The sequence below is a fragment of the Saimiri boliviensis genome, chromosome 14 (genome assembly GCF_048565385.1).
Source record: "Saimiri boliviensis isolate mSaiBol1 chromosome 14, mSaiBol1.pri, whole genome shotgun sequence".
NCBI classification, from domain to species: domain Eukaryota; kingdom Metazoa; phylum Chordata; class Mammalia; order Primates; family Cebidae; genus Saimiri; species Saimiri boliviensis.
Window position 1 is genome coordinate 51,858,292 of NC_133462.1, and position 25,250 is coordinate 51,883,541.

General features: G+C 37.3%; 1 protein-coding gene across 4 annotated transcripts in view; it reads right to left on the reverse strand.

Annotated features, from left to right (window-relative positions):
• The window catches only part of CAMSAP2 (calmodulin regulated spectrin associated protein family member 2), a 113,308-nt gene that overhangs the window by 43,893 nt on the left and 44,165 nt on the right, over positions 1-25,250 (reverse strand). For all 4 annotated transcript variants that reach the window (XM_003938251.4, XM_003938250.4, XM_010348844.3 and 1 more), the window contains exons 3-4: positions 8,179-8,340; positions 106-189 (exon numbers count right to left, since the gene is read on the reverse strand). In XM_003938251.4, the coding sequence (XP_003938300.2) occupies positions 106-189; positions 8,179-8,340 (246 nt within the window). The remainder of the gene's footprint in view (positions 1-105; positions 190-8,178; positions 8,341-25,250) is intronic.

Below are 25,250 nucleotides of genomic sequence, written 5' to 3' on the forward strand. Positions count from 1 at the left end.
CTTTCTAGGGTACAGTTAACAACACTAAAAAATTTAATAAACACAACTACTAACATTTTCCAAAATAATACAAGTATGTGAACATATATATAGGCTCATACATACCTTTTGACCTCCTGGAGCTTCAACTGTGTAATGTTCTTTCAATTTTTGTTCTTGTTCCATTATGTCTTTCAAATGTTCATTTACCTTAAAATATAAAAATATCAATTTGAATTTATATTTAAATATAACAATAAAATAACACATCAGGGTCCTGATGTCAAATATCAGTCTCACTCAAAGAAAATTTCAGTTTCACAACCAGAAAAAAATAGTTTATGGGTGCATATTTGATATTCTAGAATTCATTAATTTATCAGATAGTTGTTGACCACCTACTATATGTCAGGAATTGTTGGAGTGCTAGGAAACAAAGGTACTCAGTAATGTCAGTTTTAATGCTTAGGAAACAAAATAATATCAAGTAAAAATTTTGCAATCTATTTTAGAACTAGTAAATGAAAATTATTTCCCCTAAAATTAATGTTTTTATTATCAATAAATAACATTGTGAATCAAGTTCTCAAGGTGTGATTTCAGACATGTCCATGATCATGGGGGAATTTAGGGCAGTCATATTGCCAGATAAAACACATGCAAAATGTTGGCATATGAAAACTTTTTGGGGAGAGAGCCTAATTCATCTCTCATCAGATTATTCAAACAGTCCATAATTCAAAAATAGTTAAAACCGTCTACAGGGTGCATAAATTATTTATTGAGGAGACTTTAGATAATTTTGGGTTTTGAGTTAATGATTTTAAGGTCACTCTAGTAACAATCAATAAAAGTTCAAATTTATCAATCATGGCACTGTAGAAAATATTAATGCCATTAGCCACCAAAACTTTCAGTCCCTACTTTGTTTCTGGCATCTGGCAATTCCCTTTTCTTCCTGTAATCTCAGCTCTGCAGTATAAACTTTTCTAATTATATTTATCAAGCATGTCAGGTGTTCCTAAGAGGAAGATTGTAGTTTTTGTCTGACATGTTGACAAAATCATTCATACTTTCCTTTTTTTTTTTGTTTGAGACAGAGTTTTACTCTGCCACCCAGGCTGGAGTGCAGTGGCACCATGTTGGCTCACTGCAACCCTCTGACTCCTGGGTTCAAGCAATTCTCCTGCCTCAGCCTCCTGAGTAGCTGGGATTACAGCTGCCCACCACCATGCCTAGCTAACTTTTAAAAATATTTTTAGTTAGAGATGAGGTTTCACCATGTTGGCCAGGATTGTCTCAGACTCCAGACCTCAGGTGATCCTTCCACCTCAGCCTCCCAAAGTGCTGGGATTACAGGCATGAGCCACTGCACCTGGCCCCATATTTTCTATCATGGTAATATATGTGTTAAAAGTAGTTTTATAAAACCCATGTATCTGTAAGCATTTTGGTCTCTTTACCTACTGGGGGAAAGGAGGAAGACAGGGCCAAATCCTGGGAAAGTTTATAATGTTTTCTATTTGTTTGTTTTGTAGTATTTTCATTTCCCACACCACCACCCACCTGCCTCTTTTTTACGGAGACATGGTCTTGCTCTGTCACCTAGGCTGGAGTACAGTGGTCTGATCTCGGCTTGCTACAACCTCTGCCTCTTGGGCTCAAGCAATCCTCCCGTCTCAGCTTCTGAAAAAGCTGGGACCACAGGTGCGCACCATCATACCTGGCTAATTCTTGTTTTTTTGTTTATTTTGTTTTGTTTTGTCTTGGTAGAGACAGGGTTTCACCTTGTTTCCCAGGTTGGCCTTAAACTCCTGGACTCAAGCAATACACCTGCCTCAGCCTCCCAAAGTGTTGAGATTACAGGCATGAGCCACCACACCTAGCCTCATTCTCTTTTTTAAGTTAAAAAGAAAAGACTTCCTAATTCATTGTCAGAGAGTCATAATTGATCTGCCAGTTTGGAAATATCCTTGTTTTTATTTTTTTTCCCTACTGAGAAAATATCTTTACTTTTAAATAAATTTTTATCTGAATCTGTCCAAAAAGCAATGTGGTCACAAATTAACATTTTAAAGCACCACTCATTTATTACACATTCCACAGATATTTACTGTTATGTGCCAGATACTGTATTAAGAAGCTAATTATACAATGGAATACAAAGCCAAAAGGATTCCTGTCCTCATGAAATAGGGGAGATAGAACAACAACAACAAAAACCATTGGTAAATGCTATAAATTAATTAAAATGTGAGTAGAAAATAATGGGAGCAGGAAGACCTATTTTAGAAAAGATGGTTTTACCAGACAAGGCCTTTGCTTTGGTCTAAATGTTTGCCCTCCATGAGTTCATATTTAAAACTTAATCCCCAATGTGTTAATATTAAGAGGTGGTGGCCAGGCGAGGTGGCTGTCACTGCAACCCCAGCACTTTGGGAGGCTAAGGTGGGCAGATCATCTGAGGTCAGGAGGTCAAGACTAGCCTGGCTAACATGGTGAAACCCCATTTCTACTAAAAATACAAAAATTAGTCAGGGGTGGTGGCATGTGCCTGTAATCCCAGCTATTTGGGAGGCTGAGGCAGGACAATTGCTTGAATCTGGGAGGTAGAGGTCGTAGTGAGCTGAGATTGCCTCACTGCATTCCAGCCTGGGCAACAAGAGCAAAAAACCCCATCAAAAAAAAAAAAGGAGGGTGGGGTGGGGAGAGCGGTGGACCCTCTCAAGGCATGATTAAGTCATGAGGCTCTGCCCTGGTGTATGGGGTTGGTTCCTTTATAAAGGCAATTGAAAGAGCACAGTGGTCTTTCAGCCATGTGAGGACACAGCAAGAAGCTGCCATTCTGAAGCAGAGAGCAAGTCCTCACCAAAAACTGAATCTGCTAGCACCTTGATCTGGGAATTCCCAACTTTCAGAACTTCTAGCAATGAATTTCTGTTGCTTATAAACTACCTAGGCTAAGGCATTTTGTTATAGCAACCCAAACAGACTAAGACAATTTCTTTAAGAAGTAACTTTTTTGGTTCATTTGCCTCAGAACAGGGAAAAAAAAAAAAGAAAAAGAAAAAAAAAGAAGAAGTAACTTTAAGCTGAAATCTTAAAGAGAACAATCTGGCTACAGAAAAAGTAGAGGAAACAGCATTCCAAAGGGTAAAGGAAAAAACATAAGCAAAAGCCCTGTGGTAGGAAAAATACTTGCCATTTTTAAGTAATAGAATGACACAGTGAACCCAAAGAAGTTACAAAATGAGATATGAAACAGAGGTAGAGCCAAATAATATAAGGTTAATATATTCATAATTTTTGTGTACCTCTGCATGATTCAGTCATTCTATATTATCTTATGTTCTCTGACTGTGCTTTTCTGTTTTTAAGTTTAAATTCATTTTGGCCACTACACTGATAATTGTTTTAGCCATGTTACTGCCATTTGTCTTTGGTAGGTTTTTTTATACTTGTGAATGCACTATCCAGGAAAAAAGGCAACTGGGTTAGGATGAGCCAAAACAAGAGCCAGAAGGAGAAAATATATACTAAATCTGAGAGGCAAGGGTGAAGTCATAATGCGAGAATAAAAAATAACACTGGGGCTGGTAGAATGGAGCAAGGGAAAAAATACACTGCGTTCAGGTTGAATCAAATTGTTTTAAACCTAATTTGAAAATGGAATGAGGTGGCTATGACTGCATAATGGTGCTGAACATTCCTAGTTACATGATTTCCTTAATTCTGAGATTTCCAAAGTTCTAAAGTGTCTAACTTAATTCAATGGCTGAAACTATCTCTTCTCTTTATTAATTTAGTCAGTGTTTATTAAATATCATCTCTTCGCCAAACACTGTGCTAGTCTAGACACTAGAACTGAAGAGAACAAAGAAGGTCATCATAGGCACTGGAAATAAAAAGTACATTGTACCTATCTTCACACAGACTGTTCTAGTTAGGAAGACAGATTTTTAAAAATTAAAGGGTAGAAAGTCTGAAATGTGTTATAAAAAAGTAGGTTGTTAAGAGTATAGAAAACCAAGGTTGATAGAGCACTTCACTTAGATAAGGTTGTCAAGAAAAAGTGCTATCCAAGCTGATGGAAGCAGAAGCACTAAGCCATGCAGAAAGCTGGGAGCTGAGCTACCCAGGAATAGGAAACATCATGTTCAATGGCTCAGAGGTGAGAAAGGTCATACAGCGGGAATGAAGTCAGAGGTCAGAAAGGGGAACAGTGGCCATGTGCCTCGTATGGAGTACACAGGGTCAGATTAGGTAGTACCTTGCAAACCATGATACATTTTATGTTTCATTTTAAGGGTAAAGTGAAGCCACTGAAGAGTTCTGAGCAAAGGAATCACATGATCCAAGCTGCACTGTGAAAAGATACTTCTAGAATTCTGGTTCTGTAACAGTGGAATAGCAGGCATCACACTAAGCCCTGCAGAGAGAGAGTTGATAAACTCTGGACAAAATATATAATGCATCTGTTGGAGGTACTGGTGAGCAACCAAGAGCAAGCAGAGGCAAGAAAGAATTCAACTTCAGAAAGAAAGAAACACACTGAGTGAAATCCATGTTTATGTGGCCTTACCCCCACTTTAACAGTGCACTGTGACTAGAACTCAAGGAGAAAACTGTAGTGTGGTTGGCAGGAGGAATCAAGGGAGAAATATGGCACTGCTAGAGTAGCTAGACATTGAGGAGGAATATTCTAGGAAAGGTAATGGGGGGGCCCCAAAATCTGCATTCCTGGCTGCACCCTGGACTGTGCATGCACAGGAAAGATTCTAAGAAGTGCAAGGAGAAGACAACTACTGAGAAGCCAAAGAAACTGCCACTACAGGGGAGACAGAGTTTGGTGTTCAAATCCCACCAAGTAAGGAAGGCTTGGTAAACACCTTGGGTTTTCTACTGAAACTGCAGGAGGGTGGTTCATGCTTTAGAAGTAACGAATGAGTTTAAATTAAGGACAGAAAAAATATTGATTGGATTTGCCTTTCTGACCAACTCGGAAACAATTTCAGGGTAGGAATGGGTATGGCAAAGAGATGACAGTAGGATAAAGAAATAGCAAACAACTTTTCAGAGGCTCTGTTGTATGGAGAAATAGGGTTGTATTTGGATGGGGAAGTTCTGTTTCTTAGGATGGAAGACACTAAAGCAAGTCTGATTTTTTTTGTTGTTTTTTTTCTTTTTGAGACGGAGTCTTGCTTGTTGACCAGGCTGGCGTGCAGTGGTGCAGTCTCGAGTCACTATAACCTCCACCTCCTGGGTTCAAGTGATTCTCCTGTTTCAGCCTCCCAAGTAGCTGTGACTACAGCTGTGTGCCACCATGCCCGGCTATTTGTGTTTTTAGTAGAGACATGGTTTCGCCATGTTGGTCAGGCTGGTCTTGGACTCTTGACCTAAGGTGATCCACCCGCCTCAGCCTCCCAAATGCTGGGATTACAGGCATGAGTCACTGCATCTGGCTTCCAAGTCTGTATTCTTTCTTTTCTTTTTTGAGAGAGAGTCTTGCTCCGTTGCCCAGGCTGGAGTGCAGTGGCACAATATTGGCTCACTGCAACCTTGGCCTCCCAGCTTCAATCAATTCTCCTATCTCAGCCTCCTGAGTAGCTGGGATTATAGGCGCCTGCCACCACATCCAGCTAATTTTTGTACTTTTAGTAGAGACAGGGTTTCACCATGTTGGCCAAGCTAGTCTTGAACTGCTGACCCTAGGTGATCTGCCTGCCTTGACCTCCCAAAGTTCTGGGATTACAGGCATGAGCCACTGTGCCCAGCCCAAATCTGTATTCTTATGAGAATGATTCAGTAGGAAGCAAGAGTCAGACAATGTGGGAGTAAACAAATAACAGTGTGGTCCCAGACCAGCAGCATTGGTATCACCTGGAGCTTGTTAGAAATGCAGACTCTCCAGCTCCACCCTAGACACTTCATTCAGATCAGGCATCTTAACATGTGCCCAGGTTCTACGGTTTCAATATTTGCACCCCCCCCTGAAATTCATGTTGAAACTTAATCTCACCTGTGTCAGTATTGAAAGGTGGGACCTTTAAGAGGTGATTGGGTTATGAGAGCAGACCCAGTTCACATATTAATGCATTAACGGGCTATCACTAGCAGCTTTATAAGACAGGAAGACAGACCTCAGCTAACACGCTCAGCCATGGGATGTCCTGTGTGGCCTCACGACTCTGCAGCGTCCCCACTTAGCAAGAAGGCTCTCACCAGTGGCCTCTTGACCTGGAATTGTTTAGCCTCTATAGCTATAAGAAATAAATCCATTTTTGTTATAAATCACCCAGTTTCAGGTATTCTGTTATAAGAAGAAAATGGACTAATACACCAGGTGATTCTAATGTACATTAAAATGTAAGAACTGAAGCAGAGGACGAATGACCATGAAAAAGGGAAGTAGTAGAGAACCTCAGATTTGATGTGAAGGGGGAAATTCTCCATTCTAAGAGAAGGACAAAAGAAAGGCAGTGAGTGCTGATGGGAAACTGTTTACAGATTTGCCAGAATAAAAACAAGACAATTCCCACCTAAAGGTCTCAAGAAAAGAAACGGCAAATTCAGCTGACAGTAGTAGGAAAAGGGTTACAGAAGGTCTGAGAATTAGAGGAAAATGGGTAAAATAGTTGTCATGAAGCATGGGAAAGCAAACTTAGGGACACATTTGTTGGACTAGCAGTGAGTGGCTGAGTGTCATGTGAAGTTTGTGCTTATGAACTTAAAGTGAAATCAACTTCCTTGTGGAAATTTCTCCAGCAATATTTGCCTCTGCAAGTGCAGATTAGAAATAAAATGGGTAACTGGGCTAAACCTTCTGAGCTGTTACCAAATGAGTAACAGGGAGGGAAGGGGAAACATTAAGAACTAACGGTACTTACAAAAATCTAAGTTCAAGATGGACAAATATGAAATCCAGTAAGATTGTGAGAAATTAATAGGCTCAATGGTTTGGCAGTCATAATGAGGTTGAACATTTTAAAAATTAATACTTAAAAGCAAGTGAGCTAGGAGGATAGGAGAAATTGTTCAAGAATGAGAAGTCTGTAACGAGATGTGAAGGTTGCATAGTTTCTCAAGATGAACAGGTCTAGGATGAGACTGTGATTCTCTATAGCTGAGAAGGAGTGGGGAAAAGATTACTGGAGATAAAGAAATAAAGGAACTCCAGAGCGGCAAAGTATTAAACAGTCCTTCTACAATGATACTGATATTATGGATAATGAAGATAGCTGTAATAGTGGTGTTTACATTTAGCTTTTTAATACAAGCTTCATGCAAGCTTTCAAGAAAGGATACATGGAGATATAACTTCTTTTAAATCTGTTTAGTGCTTGTCTTCAAATAAGGCTTAATTTTCTCTTGGGTGACAATTGCAAGTGAAAGTGGATCGAGACAAATTAACTACTCAAATTGGCAAAGGGAGTGATAAGCTGACAATTTAAGCATCTTCAAAGCACAAATCACAGTTCCATAAAAATTTCCAAGAAGAGAAATCCACAATCAGTTCAATCTAGTGCAAATTGGTCAAGCAAACCTAAGAATCCTCTAACTGGAATGAAAGAAAATTATTTCATTCTTGAAATGAATTCAAAAAGTATTTACTGAATACTCACTGTATAGTTCACTATTAGGAGTGTTCTGAATTTTGTCACTATCTGGTATGAACTAGATAAATCAATAAGAGTAATTATAAATATTAGCAGGGGGCCATGGCTCACGCTTGTAATCCCAGCATTTTGGGAAACCGAGGCCAGTGGATCACTTGAGGCCAGGAGTTTGAGACCAGCCTGGCCAACATGGCGAAACCCTGTCTCTACTAAAAATACAAAAATTAGCTGGGGTGGTGGCAAATGTCTGTAATCCCAGCTACTTGGGAGGCCAAGGCATGAGAATTGCTTGAACCTGAAAGGCGGAGGTTGCAGTGAGCCAAGATCTCACCACTTCACTCCAGCCTGACAGAGCAAGACTCCATCTCAAAAAAAGAAAAAGAGTAATTATAAATATTGCTGAGTATAGAGAAATCTATTTTCATCATTTAAGCTTTTTTTAATTAAAAAGTTTTAATATATTTTACAACTAAGTTTGCACATTGATTTAAAACAAAAAGAGTAATGAAATGACAATGTACAATTTAGAATTTCGTGTTTTCTGGCTATGAGATGCAATTTACTCAAGTGAGTAAAATCCTACCTTATTTATCCAATACATGACAGCATCCTCGATATCATAGGGCAGATCCGTGGCTTGGAAAAAAGCTGAATACTGTTGAGCACACGCAATTACTTTTTCTATACTGACCATTTCTACCGTGTAAGCCATCATGAGGGTATCTATCATGGCCAAATGTGCACTCTGAAAATATAAAACAAGAAAAAATAGTTTTAAAATTATACTTAGAAATTGCTGTTTATATATTTTGAAATGTTAATGACATCTCTTAACAAGCAAAAGAAAAACCACAGAAGCCTTAATAAGGAAGCATAAATTGTACATGCTAAAGATTTGCTAACTGACCCAAACTAATTTATTATTCAAATACTTATTGAGGATCTATATTTAAGATACTCATTATCTTTGACTCCAAAGATGCTTCTTTTTCTGTTTTTCCTATTTTTTTAATGTCATAGTTGCTTACTCAGCAATACAACTTACCAACTTCACAACCATCTTTGATGGTCTTTCCTCATTCTTCCCATCCACATAGTAAAAGTTTATAGATTCTATATCTTTCAAGTCTTCCCTCTTCCTCAATCAACTGTCACAGTTCCAATTCAGACCAAAATACTTCTCACACCTCAACAAGGCAAAAAAAGTTCTTGAACTGACTTTCCTGCCTCCAGCTTTGTCCTCATCTAATTCATCTGGGACACACAAAAACTACTACAGATGGTTCTTTTAAAAATCCCAAACACTACAGAAGTACATAAAATGCCCCTCCCCCAGTGGTTTCCTCAGTCTAGTATACATTCCTACAAAAAAGTTTAACGCCTATCAAGTATGTATACATTTACACTGTTTGGCATTACAAACAATGTTATAACATTGTATTTCCCCAGGGATAATTCTTAGTTGTGGCTACTGGTTCCAAGGACAACCACAGTTTAAGCTTTGATAGATAACCGTTAATATACTCCAGGCATCCCCAAACTATGGCCCGTGGGCCGCATGCGGCCCCCTGAGGCCATTTATCCGGCCCCCCACCGCACTTCAGGAAGGGGCACCTCTTTCACTGATGGTCAGTGAGAGGAGCACAGTATGTGGCCACCCTCCAACGGTCTGAGGGACAGTGAACTGGCCCCCTGTGTAAAAAGTTTGGGGACACCTGATCTACTCTCTAGAAAGGTTATACCAACTTATCGCCCACCAACAATGTTATCAGCCTGCCTGTTTCTACAAATTTTTGACATTAGATATTATTCACTTTTAAAAATCTGTATCAACATGAAAGTTTAAAAGATCTCACTCTTGTTTGACTTTACAATCCTGATTATTCCTGAAGATAAGTATACATTTATGTGCTTTAGCAACCATTTGTATTGCTTCTTTGGAAAGCTACCTGCTCAAATCTTTTGCCTATTCTTCACTGATTTGTAAGAACTCATTATATATTAGGTACTTTAGCCTTCTGTCATTTCGGTGGCAAATACTTTGCCCTAGTTTGTCTCTAGACTTTCAACTTTAGAGTACCTTTTGTTGTAGAGTTTTACATATTTACTTGGTAAAATCTGTTAATCTCAATGTTCTCCTTTATGGCTTTGGAGTTGACAACATGTTTATAAAGGTCTTCTCCAACTCCAAAATATAGAAATATTATCCACTATTTTTTCTGTAACTTTAATTCCATCTAGAATTTTTTTTGACAATGTTATAAACTAGTGGCTAGATGGTTTTTTTCCAAATCAGAGACTGCATCTATCATTCTCTCATGAAGTCTACCTCATTTTCTACATAATGAAATCTGAACTCCTTAACAGAGGTAAAGTTTCTTTCTTATTAGCTGGTTTGCACTTGTTAGTCTATCCTTATAATCTACCATTTCCTTCTCCAATCGGCTACCAGTTTTCAAGCTTTTATGCCCTGGCTTTTTGTCCTCTTAACAATACAAAGTTTTGTCACTGGTTTGAATGTTACTCTAATTGTGAAGCTTTTTCCAATTCTCTTTCCAATCAAAAGACTCACTCATTCTATCAATGAGTACAGGGTCCTACACAGTATTGTTTCTGCTTGCATTAACTTCTAAATTATCTGAAGTATGGCATGAGCACTGTTATTTTTAAACAGCTTCCCCAGGTGATGCTAATGAGCAGCCAGGGTTGAGAACCACTGATTTTTCTGACACGTGACTCTCTCTCTCCAGGTAGACAGTGTAGGACGTTATCTCAGTTATCGTCCTATTCCCTACATCGAACATGGTACCTGGCAACTAGCAGGGGCTGAAGAAAGGAAAGGAAGGAAAGAAGCCAGCCTATTGGTTACTAAAAAGACTTAAGAGCTGGGTTTACTCTGGAGGTTGAGGAAGTGAATTCTGATCCTTTAGGAGGTGCGGTTCCAGCCTCTAGAAAACTTAGCAGTATTTACAGGAAAGCTGATGCTTTGTATGAAGCAGAATGCTTAACACTGGCAATCAAAAAACCAATCGTGACTCCTTCTTACTAAGTCTAACTTATGTGCCATATACTGTACTAAATACTTTATTAATATATTAGCTCTTTCATTTCAAATATTTTTTAAAATAAGGCTGGAGAAAACAGATAAAATATAGTTTCTATAATCCTCAAAACTCTCTAAAGGAAGTATCCTTCATATTATATGTGCAGAAACTGAAGTTTAGACAATTAAGCAATTTGTTCAAACCTATGTGCTCTTTCTACCATATGCAGTTGGCAGGAGTTAGGTTATTTTGTTACAAAGTAAAACAATACATTTTGGAAATGACGAACATAACACACAAGACAGAAAAATTAGTGTCAATAATTATTTCAAATTTAAACCATACTTTCATATTCTATCTCCTCTTAAGAAATATTTTCTACATTGCTACTGTCTAACTATCCCAGTTCCTCCTTCAGACTCACAATGTTGCTGCCTTTCTCTTCAGTCATTCATCTATATGTATCCTCTCTATTATACTCCAGCCCTGGAGAGCAGGAATCCTGTCTTTTTCAATTTGGTTCCTAGACAATGTTTTATGGGTGAAAGTAAATTCGTATTTAATAGCATTAGTAAATTTGTGTTTCATAGCATTAAAAAGCACAATGCTTTTGGATAAAAATGTGGAAAAATATTTCGAGAACCACAAAATCATTCATGTACTCTTAAGACTCCTTTTGGCTATCTGTTTTACAAATACATGAGGAGAAAAAAAGCTCTATGAATAAAAATAACCATTATTATATTATATAACAAAAAGAAAACAATATCCAATCAAAATGAGTAATTTATGATATATTAAACTATTTAACAATAAGGGAAATATGTACAATATGTTTACTATGCCTATTTTACAGATAAGAAAACTGTATAACCTGTCCAAGGTTACACAGCAAGGAGGCAGTGGTCTAGGGATTCAAACTTAGAACTCTGCCTCCAGAGCCCGTATCACTGAACATCACTCCTGCAGACTGAATCCCAACCTCTGCACCTTGACTCCCAGTGTTGCAGTAGGAGGCAACTGCCGCAGCAACAGAAATAACAGTGTACATTGCGACCACCAGGTGGCAGAGCACAGCATGACAGCTAAGAGCAGCACTAGGAATTCTAGTTATGGAAGAAAAAACAGGAGAGCTACTTGGCATTTCAACAAAAAGAAAAGGATTTGGGGAATGTGGAATCCCAGGGACTTTACCAGGTGAGAGCTGAAGTACCATCCAAAGGCCACCATTAGGTTCTATATCTATGTACAAGGATTATATCTGTATCATCTCCAACCAGTGGAGTCTAAGCAAAAATATAAATTACATTTATGTATTAGAAATGAAGGTTAAACCTATTAAAGAAATAAAAACTTTTAAGTGTTATAAGACGTTTCTTAGTCTCATAAATTAAGATAGAAGTTCTACTACTGCATAGCTTTTATTATTCCTGCATCAGATTTAGACACAGAACTGAAAAAAAAAAAAATCCTAAAATGAACTTAGGTCTTGGACTAATGAAGTGGCTAGAATGCCTTCTATACCCAAGTACTCCCACAGGGATTTAAGAGGAAATACAATACTTATCACGAACATGAAGGACTAGTTATTCTGCTAAAATGGCACATACCACATATTCATATTATACTCTATAGGTTTTCAAAGTTATTCCAATTTAGAAAATATTTTACATATTTGTTTATATAAACAGTTTTCCATAAGTTTCATTTATCTTTAATTTACATGAAGATAAAAGTAAAACACCATGTGCAACCCTACTGAGGTGATATATGATTTTATCAACTAGGAAATCTCAAGGTGAGTATCTACATTTGGTCACAGAGTTAGTAGGAGTTAGAACCAGGATTCAAACCCGTCTATTATCAAAGCTCATGCGCTTGCCGTTCCTCCATGTTGGCCCCAGTATTTCACAATAAATCTTTTGTTACTGCCGAAGAAGTATGTGCTGAATTACCACACATTAAATTACTATTTCTAAGCTTCTGATATTGACAATTAAAGAATAAACTAAAACCAAGGTTTCCAATCCAAAGACATGCTTATATAGAACTATCTTGGTTTAAAATGGAATTTAGTTAAAATAAAATCCAGTTTTAAACCAAGACAGTTTTACTATAAGGTTGCAGAGATAAAAATCTTGCTATTACTACCATAGTATTATTACTGTCCTCAGCTCAGCTAAGCTAGGGGTTACTAGCTGCTAACACATCAAGCACTGTCCTCCTGTCTCTCAAAGCTAAAACTGATTCCCAGAACAAATAAATAAGTACTAAGACGAGTTAAAGAGATTATGAGAAAGAAAACAAGGACACCATCGATTCTCAAGATTTCATCTTAGATACTGCCATCTAACTCTAGCTTTTAGCTTATGGGTAACTCATCTAAATGTAATTTAGATGGTGTAAGCTTTAATAACTCCTTCAGATATTTTTAAATGTTCTTGTCTTTTAGTACTAGAGGGAATTTTCTGGATAAATTTTGTGTAAAGCAAATTTTTGCAAGCTGAATTAGGTTGGCTTTCATTTTGCAATTAGAGGAGCAAGTATTTGACAGAAATGGTTCTGTTTTGAAAATACACATTTGCTTCAATGCAAATGGAATATTAGGGAACAATCTGAGTATAACATGAATTGCAGTTTGTTTATGCATAGCTTTGTTCACCAGAAACACTAGGTGAATGCAAAAAATCACTCACAGCTGTACTGAGACATGTAGGAATACACATCAGCATACACATCTCAGCCATCTACCACTTACTTCAGCTCACCATGTGTAATATGAACTATACCCTCATCTTCCTCATCTGGTATTATAATGTTCTCTGGTGTTATCACTTTCTGTCCTATTTCAGACAGGACACTTCACAGTAACTCATGTGCTATGACCTTTAATGCTACTTCCATAAGAAAACAGCTTTTTTCCAAATGAAATGCCATACATATTACAGTATGTATATATATTTTAACCATTAAATTGTACCACCATTTTTATTAGATTCCTGATATTTTAAAACAACGTAACAGTGATCTCACCAGCTTTTCTCATAACTCCTGTGGTGTTTACAGCACAATTTTGCATAGTACAGTGATTTAAAATAAATAAAAAATAACCCAAAGAATCTAGAAACCTTTATAAAACCACATATTGAGAGTAAATATTTTTTTCTGGTAAAATAATAATACTGCTCAAATTGCAGTAATGAAAAAATATCTTACATGGCATCCAGGTCAGAAAGAAAGAAGTTAAACTATCCCTATTTGCAAATGACATGATCTTACATATAAAAAATCCTAAGGAATCTGCTAAAACAATTAGAACCAGTAAAAGAGTTCACTAAGGTTGTAGGATACAAGATCAATCTACAATAAGCAATTTTGTTTCTAAACAAATATATTCACAATAAACAATCTGAAAATGAAATTAAGAAAATTCCATTTACAATCAAACAGAATAAAATACTTTGCAATACATTAAAAGAAGTCTAAAACTTATGCTCTGAAAACTAAAAATCATTGTTGAAAGAAATGAAAGATAAATGGAAAGGCATCCCATATTGATAGATAGAAGACTAGATACTACTAGGATGGCAATACTTTCCCAAATTGGTGTACAAAGTAATGTGATCTCTATCAGAATGCCAAGAAGCGTCTTTGTAGAAACTGACAGACCGATCCTAAAATTCATATTAAAACTCAAGAGACTCGGCCGGGCGCGGTGACTCACGCCTGTAATCCCAGCACTTTGGGAGGCCGAGGCGGGTGGATCACGAGGTCAAGAGATCGAGACCATCCTGGTCAACATAGTGAAACCCTGTCTTACTAAAAATACAAAAAATCAGCTAGGCATGCTGGTGTGTGCCTGTAATCCCAGCTACTCAGGAGGCTGAGGCAGGAGAATTGCCCGAACCCAGGAGGTGGAGGAGGTTGCGGTAAGCCAAGATCACGCCATTGCACTCCAGCCCGGGTAACAAGAGTGAAAGAAACTCTGTCTCAAAAAAAAAAAAACACACACAAAAAAACTCAAGACTCACAATAGCCAAAGTAATCTTGAAAAGGAACAAAGTAGGAGGACTTATACTTCCTAATTTTAAAACTTACTACAAAGCAACAATAATCAAGAAAATGTGGTACTAGTGTAAAAACAGAGATCAATGCAACTGAATTGAGAGTCCAGAAATAAACCCATGTATCTATGGCCAATTGATTTTTTTAAAATACAGGTAAGGAATATACACTGAACAGCAAATATTTTAGTAGTAACCTACAAGAAGATTACGGCATTGCTGTTGCAGACGTGCTGCTATTATATCTAATCTGTATTAAACACAATCAAGACCAAAGAGTGCCGCTGCTACTCTGCTATACCCAGGTGGAACTGTGCATGCGGCTGCCCTGGCAAGAGGGGTGACTTGCATGAGATTCAAAATACCTCTCTGAAGAGTTTCAAAATCTTAACAATATAATATATGGTTAAACAACTGATGGCACAAAACTGGTATTTTTATTTTATTTGGACCTCCCTGGTTAGATATATGAATGAAGTATAGAGAGCAAGTCAAAAAGTATGATGGCTAGCATGTGACTATCAGCACAATGATACTGATTTAGCTGCTATTTAATTCTACCCAAATTTTTAGGAAGCAAATATTACAGACAAGGAAGTAGTTGAGAGTACTCTTTCATCTGTTTATGTACAAGTAGATGAGTATCTGGTTTACATCTTGTCATTTGCATTTGGTAAATTTAGTAATCATAGTACCCAACGAAGAAGTGTTTCCAAGACATTGTTAAAACAAACTGATACTAAGCTTTACTGCAAACTTAACACAAATAAGAAATTGTACAGCCCAAACATCTAGTAAAATGCAAGACCCAGACAGATGAAAGAGATGGCTCCTGAGCAGATTCATCGGCTTCATCTGGACTATACGTAACTTCAAAGGGCAAATTAAGGGCATTTAATGTGGCTCTCCTGGATGGACACATACAGGAATTGCATACTAGTAGTTAAATGAATATAGTGCACAAAGGAAACAGTTTAGAGCAGTCATTCCAAATATGGATGATCATCAAAAAGATAACAAATTCCCTGGCTTCAAATCTTAGAGACTGATTCATTAGATCTCTAGAGAGAGGCCCAAGAATAGCATTCTACCAGGAATCTTGCTTTCACAGTCCTTCACAGCTACAAGTGATTAACCTTTCTATAGGACACTTGCCAAAAGCCTTCAGTGACTTCCCAAGGCCTACCAAACAAGTCCAAGATTACTTAAATAATATTAATGTTCTTTAAGATCTTAAAACAATCACTCTTTTCAGGTCTTCTACTACTTCCCCACATAAATCCTACAGTCTAGCAGCACAGGTTAGCAAAGACCATTTAAGCAGAGTACCTGGGTTTAATCCCAACTCTGCCATTTACTAAAACTAGGTCATTTTTGGCAAATTCCTTATTTTCTCTGTGCTTCAATACGTCAACTATAAAATGCAGTGACAATAATAGTACAACGCATTTCATGCCCTAAAAATAACACGGTTTATGTCAAGAATGGGATTAGGATAAACCACTCAAAAGCCATTTAACTTTATAACCAGGAGGTAATGAGGACTGCCCAGGTAGAATGATCAACATGGCTGGGGATTGCCACAATATATCCTGAAGAATGCACAAAACCACAGTGTGCAAATGCGGCTGGCACTCTAATCTGAGAATGGACAATGAATGCTGAGATAATCCAGACAGACAAGGATCTCAGCCAGCAGAGCCAGATTAAGGCAGGCACAGGAGGCAATACAACTTGACTCTAGTCCAGAAGTGCACTATGCTGGGACAGATTTCATTTTAAGATTCAAATATGGAAGAATCCTATGGAGACAGCAGTAAGAACTTATAAAAAGTGCCTGGCAGTAACACCAAAGCAGCAGCAATAAATACATCTATCCCCAGATCATGGTTTCCAAATAACATTTCCCATTAATATAAACCCAAGGCGTCACAGAAAATGGTTGGTTCCAGGTCAGAGGCAGGGAAAGAAGAAAGTGAATCTGTAATGTTTGGTTATGTCACAAATAAAAAATTTTTCAAAGATCAATGGGAATATGTCAAAAGGATATAGAAGCCAGCTTGAAGGGGATAATCACTGGCCAAATTCGGGCTCACGTAAGTATAAAAAAGACTAGTAACAATAATGAATTATAACACAATGAATAAAAAAAAGTATCCATTAGTCTAGAGTATTAATCATTAAGGGGAAAGGAGAGAAAGAAAGCTTTTCTTTACAGAAGAATGCCAGCTAAGAAATATAAAAGGAATAATAAATCATAAAATTATCATAATGTAACAACCAATACAGTAATTAATTCAGGCATAGATCAACAATAGATGTTAAAACTATTAGGTGGAATGCTACAGGCAAACAATATACATTTAATGTCAAAGTATCACTTGACATAGTGCTTCTTAATTACAACTGGAGCAAAGGGAAAAGTGAACAGAGTATCACCAATTATAGGACCAATTAACATAATATGTGTCCTGATAATATTTAATCAAAAGTATATATCACCATCTATATAGCATTCAATCAAGATTACAGTATATTCTACAAGTCAATCTGTTTGCACTTTTCCAAAATATTAATGTCATAAAATATAATAATAAAATAAGGTGAGAAGAGACGACTGTTCTATACAAGAACAAAGAGCAGTAGGTGATCTTTGATTGGCTGCTGGTTTGAAAAACAGCTTGCTTGTAAACATAGTTTTGTGGGACAAGGATATTGAGATCTGTAAATTCATCTACTTATCCCCAATCCCTGGCAATCTCTAATCTGTTCTCCATTTCTATAATTTTGTCATTTCAAGAATGTTTATATAAACGGGATTTATATAGTCGGTAACTTTTTGGGATTGACTTTTTTAAACTTAGCAAGTCTGTCTGTATTCATACAAGCTGTTATATGTATCAACAGTTTATTTCTTTTTATTGCTGAGTAGTATTCCAGTAAAGTTCTTAAGATAACAATTATTTCAGATTATGAAATATAAACACGTTTGTAAATCTAAATACATCAGCTTCACATTGAACATTCAACAAAAACTCTCTCATTTATGCTTTTAGGATTACCAAATATATTAAATTGAAGTACTAAATTTTTTAATATTATGGGCAGACTAATTTTCTCAATTTAACCCACCTTTCTTATGAATGTTTAAAGTTCTAAGAAAATTAAAGTTCATAGTCTCAAAAAGAAGAACTCAGGTCATATGGCATAAATAAATTATTTTGGGTCAGTATTATTATTTTGAGTCAGTATTATTATTATTATTATTACTGCTGTTACTTTGGAGACAGGGTTTTGCTTTGTCACTCAGGCTGGAGTGCAGACGTGTTCTTGGCTCACTGCAACCTCCGCCTCCTGGGTTCAAGCAATTCTCCTGCCTCACCCTCCTGAGTAACTTAGATTACAGGCATGTGCCATCATACCCAGCTAATTTTTGTATTTTTAGTGGAGACAGGGTTTCACCATATTGGCCAAACTCAGTATTAACTTAATTTTTAACATATCTAACTAGCTAATACAAAAAGTAAATCTCTAAGAGGGTCTTAAAGGAAAAGAATAATCATCACAGGCACTAACTGCAACAGCATACATCTTTGAAAGGACCACAGGAATAAGATTGTAAATATAACAGATTTTCCTGTTCTCAACTTCCAGTGATACTTCAGGTACCCAACTAAAGCACAAAAAGAAAAAAAGTCTTAAAAAAAATGAACAGAACCTCATCATTGACCTGTGTGTGGGACGACAGCAAGCAGTTATGTAAACAGTCCAAAAAACATAGTGGTGGGGGATAATATTCAGAGAAATAAAGGCTGAAATTTTTCCAATTTTGATGAAAACTATACACTCATGGATATGAGTAGCTTTAAAACTCCCAACAGGGTAAACACTAAGGCACAACATAACCAAATTCCTACAAAAAGAAAGAAAGAAATCTTAAAAGCAGCTAAGGAAAATCAAATTACCCATTATATATAGAGAAACAAACTAGGTTTAACCAGAGGTTAACTTTTTACTTTCAAAGCCTAACTGACCTGGGAGAGGGAAACATTCAAATCCAGTTCCCTCTAGCCTTCCCATATCCCACCTAAAAGAGGAGGAAGAAACCTGAGAAACATTATGAAGTCCAGAGTCCAGAGGCATAGGCTCACTAACTGAGACCTAATTATAGGACTATAGAATGCTTCTCCTCTCCCCCACACCTTACCACCATATTATTAAAGGCCGATTTATAAACAATTTATTTTACCCAGTTCATCATCTTTAGCTATCAAGAAAAAAAACTGCAAGACATACTAAAGGCGAAAAACACAATGTGAAGAGACACGGCAAGCATGAGAACCAGACATATAGAGATGTTGAAATTATCTGTATGGGATTTTAGAACAACTATGCAAAAGATTCTAATGGATAAAGTAGACAGCATGCAAGAAGAGAGGGGCAAAGTATATATATAGAGAGAAATCCTAAGAAAAAAACAAAAAGAAATGCTAGAGATCAAAAACACTGTAACAGAAATGAAGAATGTCTTTAGTGGCTGTATCAGAAGACTGTACGTGGCTGGGTAAAGAATCTCTGAACTTGAGGGCATATCAATAGAAAAGTGAAAATCAAAGAGAAATGAAGACTTTAAGCTATAAGCAATTATAGCAAGGTTGCAGGATATAAGGTTAACATACAAAAGCCAATCACATTCCTATATACCAACAATGAACAAGTGATATTTGAAATTAAAAACAAAATACCATTTTCATTAGCACTCCCAAATTATAAATACTTAAGCATAAATCTAAAAATACGCATAAGATCTATGTGAGGAAAACTACAAAACTGATTAACAAAATCAAAGAACTAAATAAATGGGGAGATATTCCATGTTCATGGATAAAAAGACTCAATATCATCAAAATACCAGTTTTTCCCAACTTGATCTACAGATTCAGTGCAATCCCAATCAAAATTCCAGTAAGTTATTTTGCAGATATCAATAAATTGATCTAAAGTTTATATGGAGAGGCAAAAGACCTAGAATATGAAACAATATTGAAGAAGAATAAAGTTAGAGGACTGATGCCACCTACCTTCCAAGCTCACTACAGAGATTCAGTAATCAAGATACTGTGGTACTGGCAAAGGAATAAACGGATCACTAGAACAGCACAGAGAGAGCCCAGATATAGATGAACATGAACAAAGTCAACTGATCATTGACAAAGAAGCAAATAAGGCAATGCAGTGGAGAAGACAGTGTTTTTAACAAATGGTGTTAGAACAACCAGACATCCACATGAAAAAAAGAAATGACTCTAGACACAGACTTTATAGCTTTCATAAAAATTAACTCAAATGGATCACAGAACTACATGTACAATGCAAAGCTACAGAACTTCTAGAAGGTAGCAGAAGAAAATCTAAAAAATATTGGGTTTGGCAATGACTTCTTAGATACAAAACCAAAGGCACAATCCATGAAAAATAATTGATAAGCTGGACTTTATTAAAATAAAAAATTTTGCTTCATGAAAGGTTGTCAAGAGAATGAAAACATAAGCCACAGACTGGGAGAAAACAATTGCAAAAGACGTCTCTGACAAAGGACTGTCATCCAAAACATTTTTACAAAAAACTCTTAAAAAGAAAACAAACAACCCAATTAAAAAACAGGCCTACCTTAACAAACACCTCACCAAAGAAGATATAAAGATGGCAAGTAAGCATATGAAAAGATATTCGAAGTCACGTCATCAGAGAAATGCAAATTAAAATGACATACCATTGTATACCTATTAGTATGTCTGAAATCCACAACACTGATACCACCAAATACTGGACCAGATGTGGAAAATCAGGAACTTTATTCATTGCTAGTGACAATGCAAAATGATATAGCCACTTTGGAAGACAGCTTGGTGGTTTCCTTCAAAACTAAACAGGTTCTTACTCTATGATCCAGCAATCACACTCCATGGTATATACCTACAGAAGCTAAAAACATATGTCCACACAAAAACCTAAACACAGAAGATTATGTAAGCTTTATTCATTATTGCCAAAACTTAGAAGCAACCAAAATATTCTTCAGTTGATAGATGAGTTTTTAAAACTGTAGCATATTCAGACAAAATACCACTCAGTGCTAAAAAGATGTGAGCAATCAAATCATAAAAATACATGGGAGGAAACTTAAATGCACATTATTAAATAAAAGAAGCCAATCTGAAAAGGCTACATTCTTTATGATTCCAACTACAGGCGTACCTTAGACATGTTGCAGGTTCCACTCCATTCCACTGCAATAAAGCAAGCAGCATAATAATCTGAGTCACACAATTTTTTTGTATCCCCATGCATATAAAAGTTATGCTTATACTATACTGTAGTCTGTGTGCAATATCATTACGTTAGAAAAAAACCAATGTACCTAACTTAATTTTAAAATATTGTATTGCTAAAAAAAATGCTAACAGTCACCTGAGCCTTGAGTGAAATGCAGCATTTCTGCTGGTGGAGGGTCTTGGTTCCATGTTGATGGATTAGCGTGGTGACTGCTGAAGGATGGGATGGCTGTGGCAATTTCTTAAGATAACAAAACTTGCTGTGTTGATGGATTCCTCTTTCACCAAAAATTTCTCCATAATATGTGATGCTTTTTGATAGCATTTTACCCACAGCAGAACTTCTTTCAAATGTGGAGTCAGTCCTATCAAATCTGCCTATGATTCACCAACTAACTTGATATAATATTCTAAATCCATTGTTTGTCATTTCAACAATGTTCACAGCATCCCCACCAGGAGTAGATCCATCACAAGAAATCATTTTGCTTATCTATAAGAAGCAAGTCCTCATCCATTCAAGTTTGATAATGAGATTACAGCAGTTCAGTCCTATCCTCAGGGTTCACTTTTAATTATAGTTCTCTTCCCATTTCCACATCTGCATATAGTTCTGCCACTGAAGTACTGAACCCCTTAAAGTCACCCCTGAGAGTTGGAATCAGCTTCTTCCCAACTCATGTTAATGCTGATATTCTGATCTCTTCCCATAAATCATGAAAGGCATCTAGAATGATGAATCCTTTTCAGGTTTCCAATTGACTTTGCCCAGATCCACCAGAGGAATCACTATAGCAGATATATACTTAGGAAACATTATTTCTTTTTTTTTTTTTTTTTTTTTGCGACAGAGTTTCACTCGTTACCCAAGCTGGAGTGCAATGGCACGATCGTGGCTCACTGCAACCTCCGCCTCCTGGGTTCAGGCAACTCTCCTCAGGAAACATTATTTCTTTTTTTTTTTTTTTTTTGAGACGGAGTTTCGCTCTTGTTACCCAGGCTGGAGTGCAATGGCGCCATCTCGGCTCACCACAACCTCTGCCTCCTGGGTTCAGGCAATTCTCCTGCCTCAGCCTCCTGAGTAGCTGGGATTACAGGCACGTGCCACCACGCCCAGCTAATTTTTTGTATTTTTAGTAGAGACGGGGTTTCACCATGTTGACCAGGATGGTCTCGATCTCTTGATCTCGTGATCCACCCGCCTCGGCCTCCCAAAGTGCTGGGATTACAAGCTTGAGCCACCGCGCCCGGCCACATTATTTCTTAAATAAAAAGACTTGAAACTTAAAATTACTCCCTGGCCCATGGACCATACAATAGATGCTGTGTTAGCAGGCATGAAAGCATTCAAGCCAGTGATATTTTGAAAGGAATCTTTTTTTTCTGAGCAGAAGGTCTCAACAATGGGCTTAAAATACCCAATGAACCATGCTATAAACAGATGTGCTATCATCCAGGCTTTGTTGTTCTTCTTATAGAGCGCAGGCAGAGTCAATTTCGCATAGTTCTTAAATGCCCTCGGATTTTCAGAATCATAAACAAGCACAGGCATCAACCTAAAGTCACCAGCTACATTAGCCCACACAGCCCATAACATAAAAGTCAGCCTGTCCTTTGAAGCACTGAAGTCAGTAATTGACTTTTCTCTAGCTATGAAAGTCCCACATGGCATCGTCTTCTAAAGGAAGGCTATTTCTTCTACATTGAAAATCTGTTGCTTAGCTAGATGCAGTGGCTCACACCTGTAATCCCAGCACTTTTAAAGGCCACTTTTAAACTCACCTGAGGTTGAGTTTGAGAGTAGTCTGGCCAACACAGTGAAACCTCGTCTCTGCTAAAAATACAAAAATTAGCTGGGCATGGTGGCAAACACCTATAATTCCAGCTACTCAGGAGGCTGAGGCAGAAGAATTGCTTGAACCCGGGTGGTAGAGGTTGCAGTGAGCCAAGATCTCCCCACTGCACGCCAATGTGGGTGACAGAGCAAGAACTCCATCTCAAAAAGAAAAAAAAAGGCAATTTATGGCTTGTATCAGAAAAGAAAGCTTTAAAATAAATGCCCTAAGAGTACATCTTAAGAAGCTAGTTTTTAAAAGCCAAAATAAGAAAAAGAAAAGAAATAATAAACAGCAAAAATCAATGAAACAGAAAACAAGCAAAAATTAGTTTGAAAAACTGAAACAAACTGCTGGTTTTTAGAAAAGATTAACAGAATTGATAAATTTCCATACATATTAATAACATCAGGAAAGAAAAAAGGGATGTCAGTACAGGTTCTATAGATATCAAAAAGATAATGAAGGAATATTATAAGCAACATAATGCCAATAAATTGACATATTTAGATGAAATGGACAAATGTCTTAAAAGATATAAAATAACCACAATTGGCTGGGCGAGGTGGCCCATGCGTGTAATCCTAGCACTTTGGTAGGCTGAGGTGGGCAGATAATTTGAGTTCAGAAGTTCGAGACCAGCCTGACCAACATGGTGAACCTCTTCCCCTACTAAAAATGCAAAAAAAAAGAAAAATAGCCAGGTATGGTGGCACACACCTGTGATGTCAGCTACTTGGGAAGCTAAGGCACAAGAATCCCTTGAACCTGGGAGGCAGAGGTTGCGGTGAGCCACGATGATGCCACTGCACTCCAGCCTGGGTGACAGAGCAAGACTCTGTTTCAAAAAAAGAAAACGTGGCTCACGCCTATAATCTCAGCACTTTGGGAGGCCTAGGCAGGTGGATCACTTGAGGTCAGGAGTTCGAGATCAGCCTGGCAAGCATGTCAAAACCCCATCTCTACTAAAAACACAAAAATTAGCTGGGTATGGTGGCGGGCGCTTATAATCCCAGATACTTGGGAGGCAGAGATAGGAGAATCACTTGAACCCAGGAGGCAGAGGTTGCAGTGAGCCAAGATCATGCCACTGCACTCCAGTCTAGGCAACAGAGCAAGACTCCACCTCAAAAAAAAAAAAAAACAAGGAAAAAGAAAAAGAAAAAAACATCAAGCCCTGGTGGCATAGCTAGTGAGTTCTACCCAACATTTAAGGAAGAAATTACAGAAATCTTAAGTGAAGTCTTTCAAAAAATAGTGGAGTAGGGAACACTTTGCAACTCGTTACATAAAGATAGTATTACCCTGATGCTAACACAAGACTAAGAAATGAGAAGAAAAGGAGAGTATCTCTCATGAACATGGCTGTTAACAACCTTGATTAAGTATTAACTAACTAAACCTAGTAATATGTAAAAGAGATAATTTATTGTGACCAACTGAGTTTAACTCCAGGAATTCAAAACTAGTTTAATATTTGAAAAATCAATGTAATTCACATATTAACAGGATAAATGAGAAAAACCATATGTTTATCTTAATAGAGGCAGAAAAAGCATTTGAAAAATACAGCACCTATTCATGATTTTAAAAACATACACATACATATATTTCATAGCAAACTTGAAACAGAAAGGAACTCCCTTAACCTGAAAAAGAACAATCTTAAAAAATCCTACAGATAATATCACACTTAACAACGAGAACTCAACAGATTCCCGGTGAGATGAGGAATAAGACAAAAATGTCTGGTCTCACCACTTTCACTCAACACTGTCTGTCAGTGTTTGGCAGTGCAGTAAGTGGGGAACAGATAGCATACACAGTGGAAAGGGAGAAGTAAAACTGTTTATTCACAGACAACATGATTTTTTATGTTGAGAATTCTGACAAATCCACACAAATGTACTAGGAATAAATGTATATATAGCAAGGTCACAAGATTTAAATAAATCAATGTTCAAAATTCAACTGTATTTCTATATATTAGCAATTAACAATTTATGGATTAAATCTAGGCCAGGCACAAGTGGCTCATGCCTGTAATCCCAGCACTTTAGGAGGCTGGCGCTGTGGGCGGGGCGGATCATGAGGTCAGGAGTTCAAGACCAGCCTGGCCAACATGGTGAAACCCTGTCTCTACTAAAAACACAAAAAATTAGCCAGGCATAGTGGCATCCACCTATAATCCCAGCTTCTCAGGGGGCTGAGGCAGGAGAATCGTTTGAACCTGGGAGGCGAAAGTTGCAGTGAGCCGAGACTACGCCACTGCACTCCAGCCTGGGCAACAGAGCGAGACTCCATCTCAAAATAAATAAATAAATAAATCTGAAACACAATTCCATTTATAACCAAAATCAAAAATATGAAAGTAAGA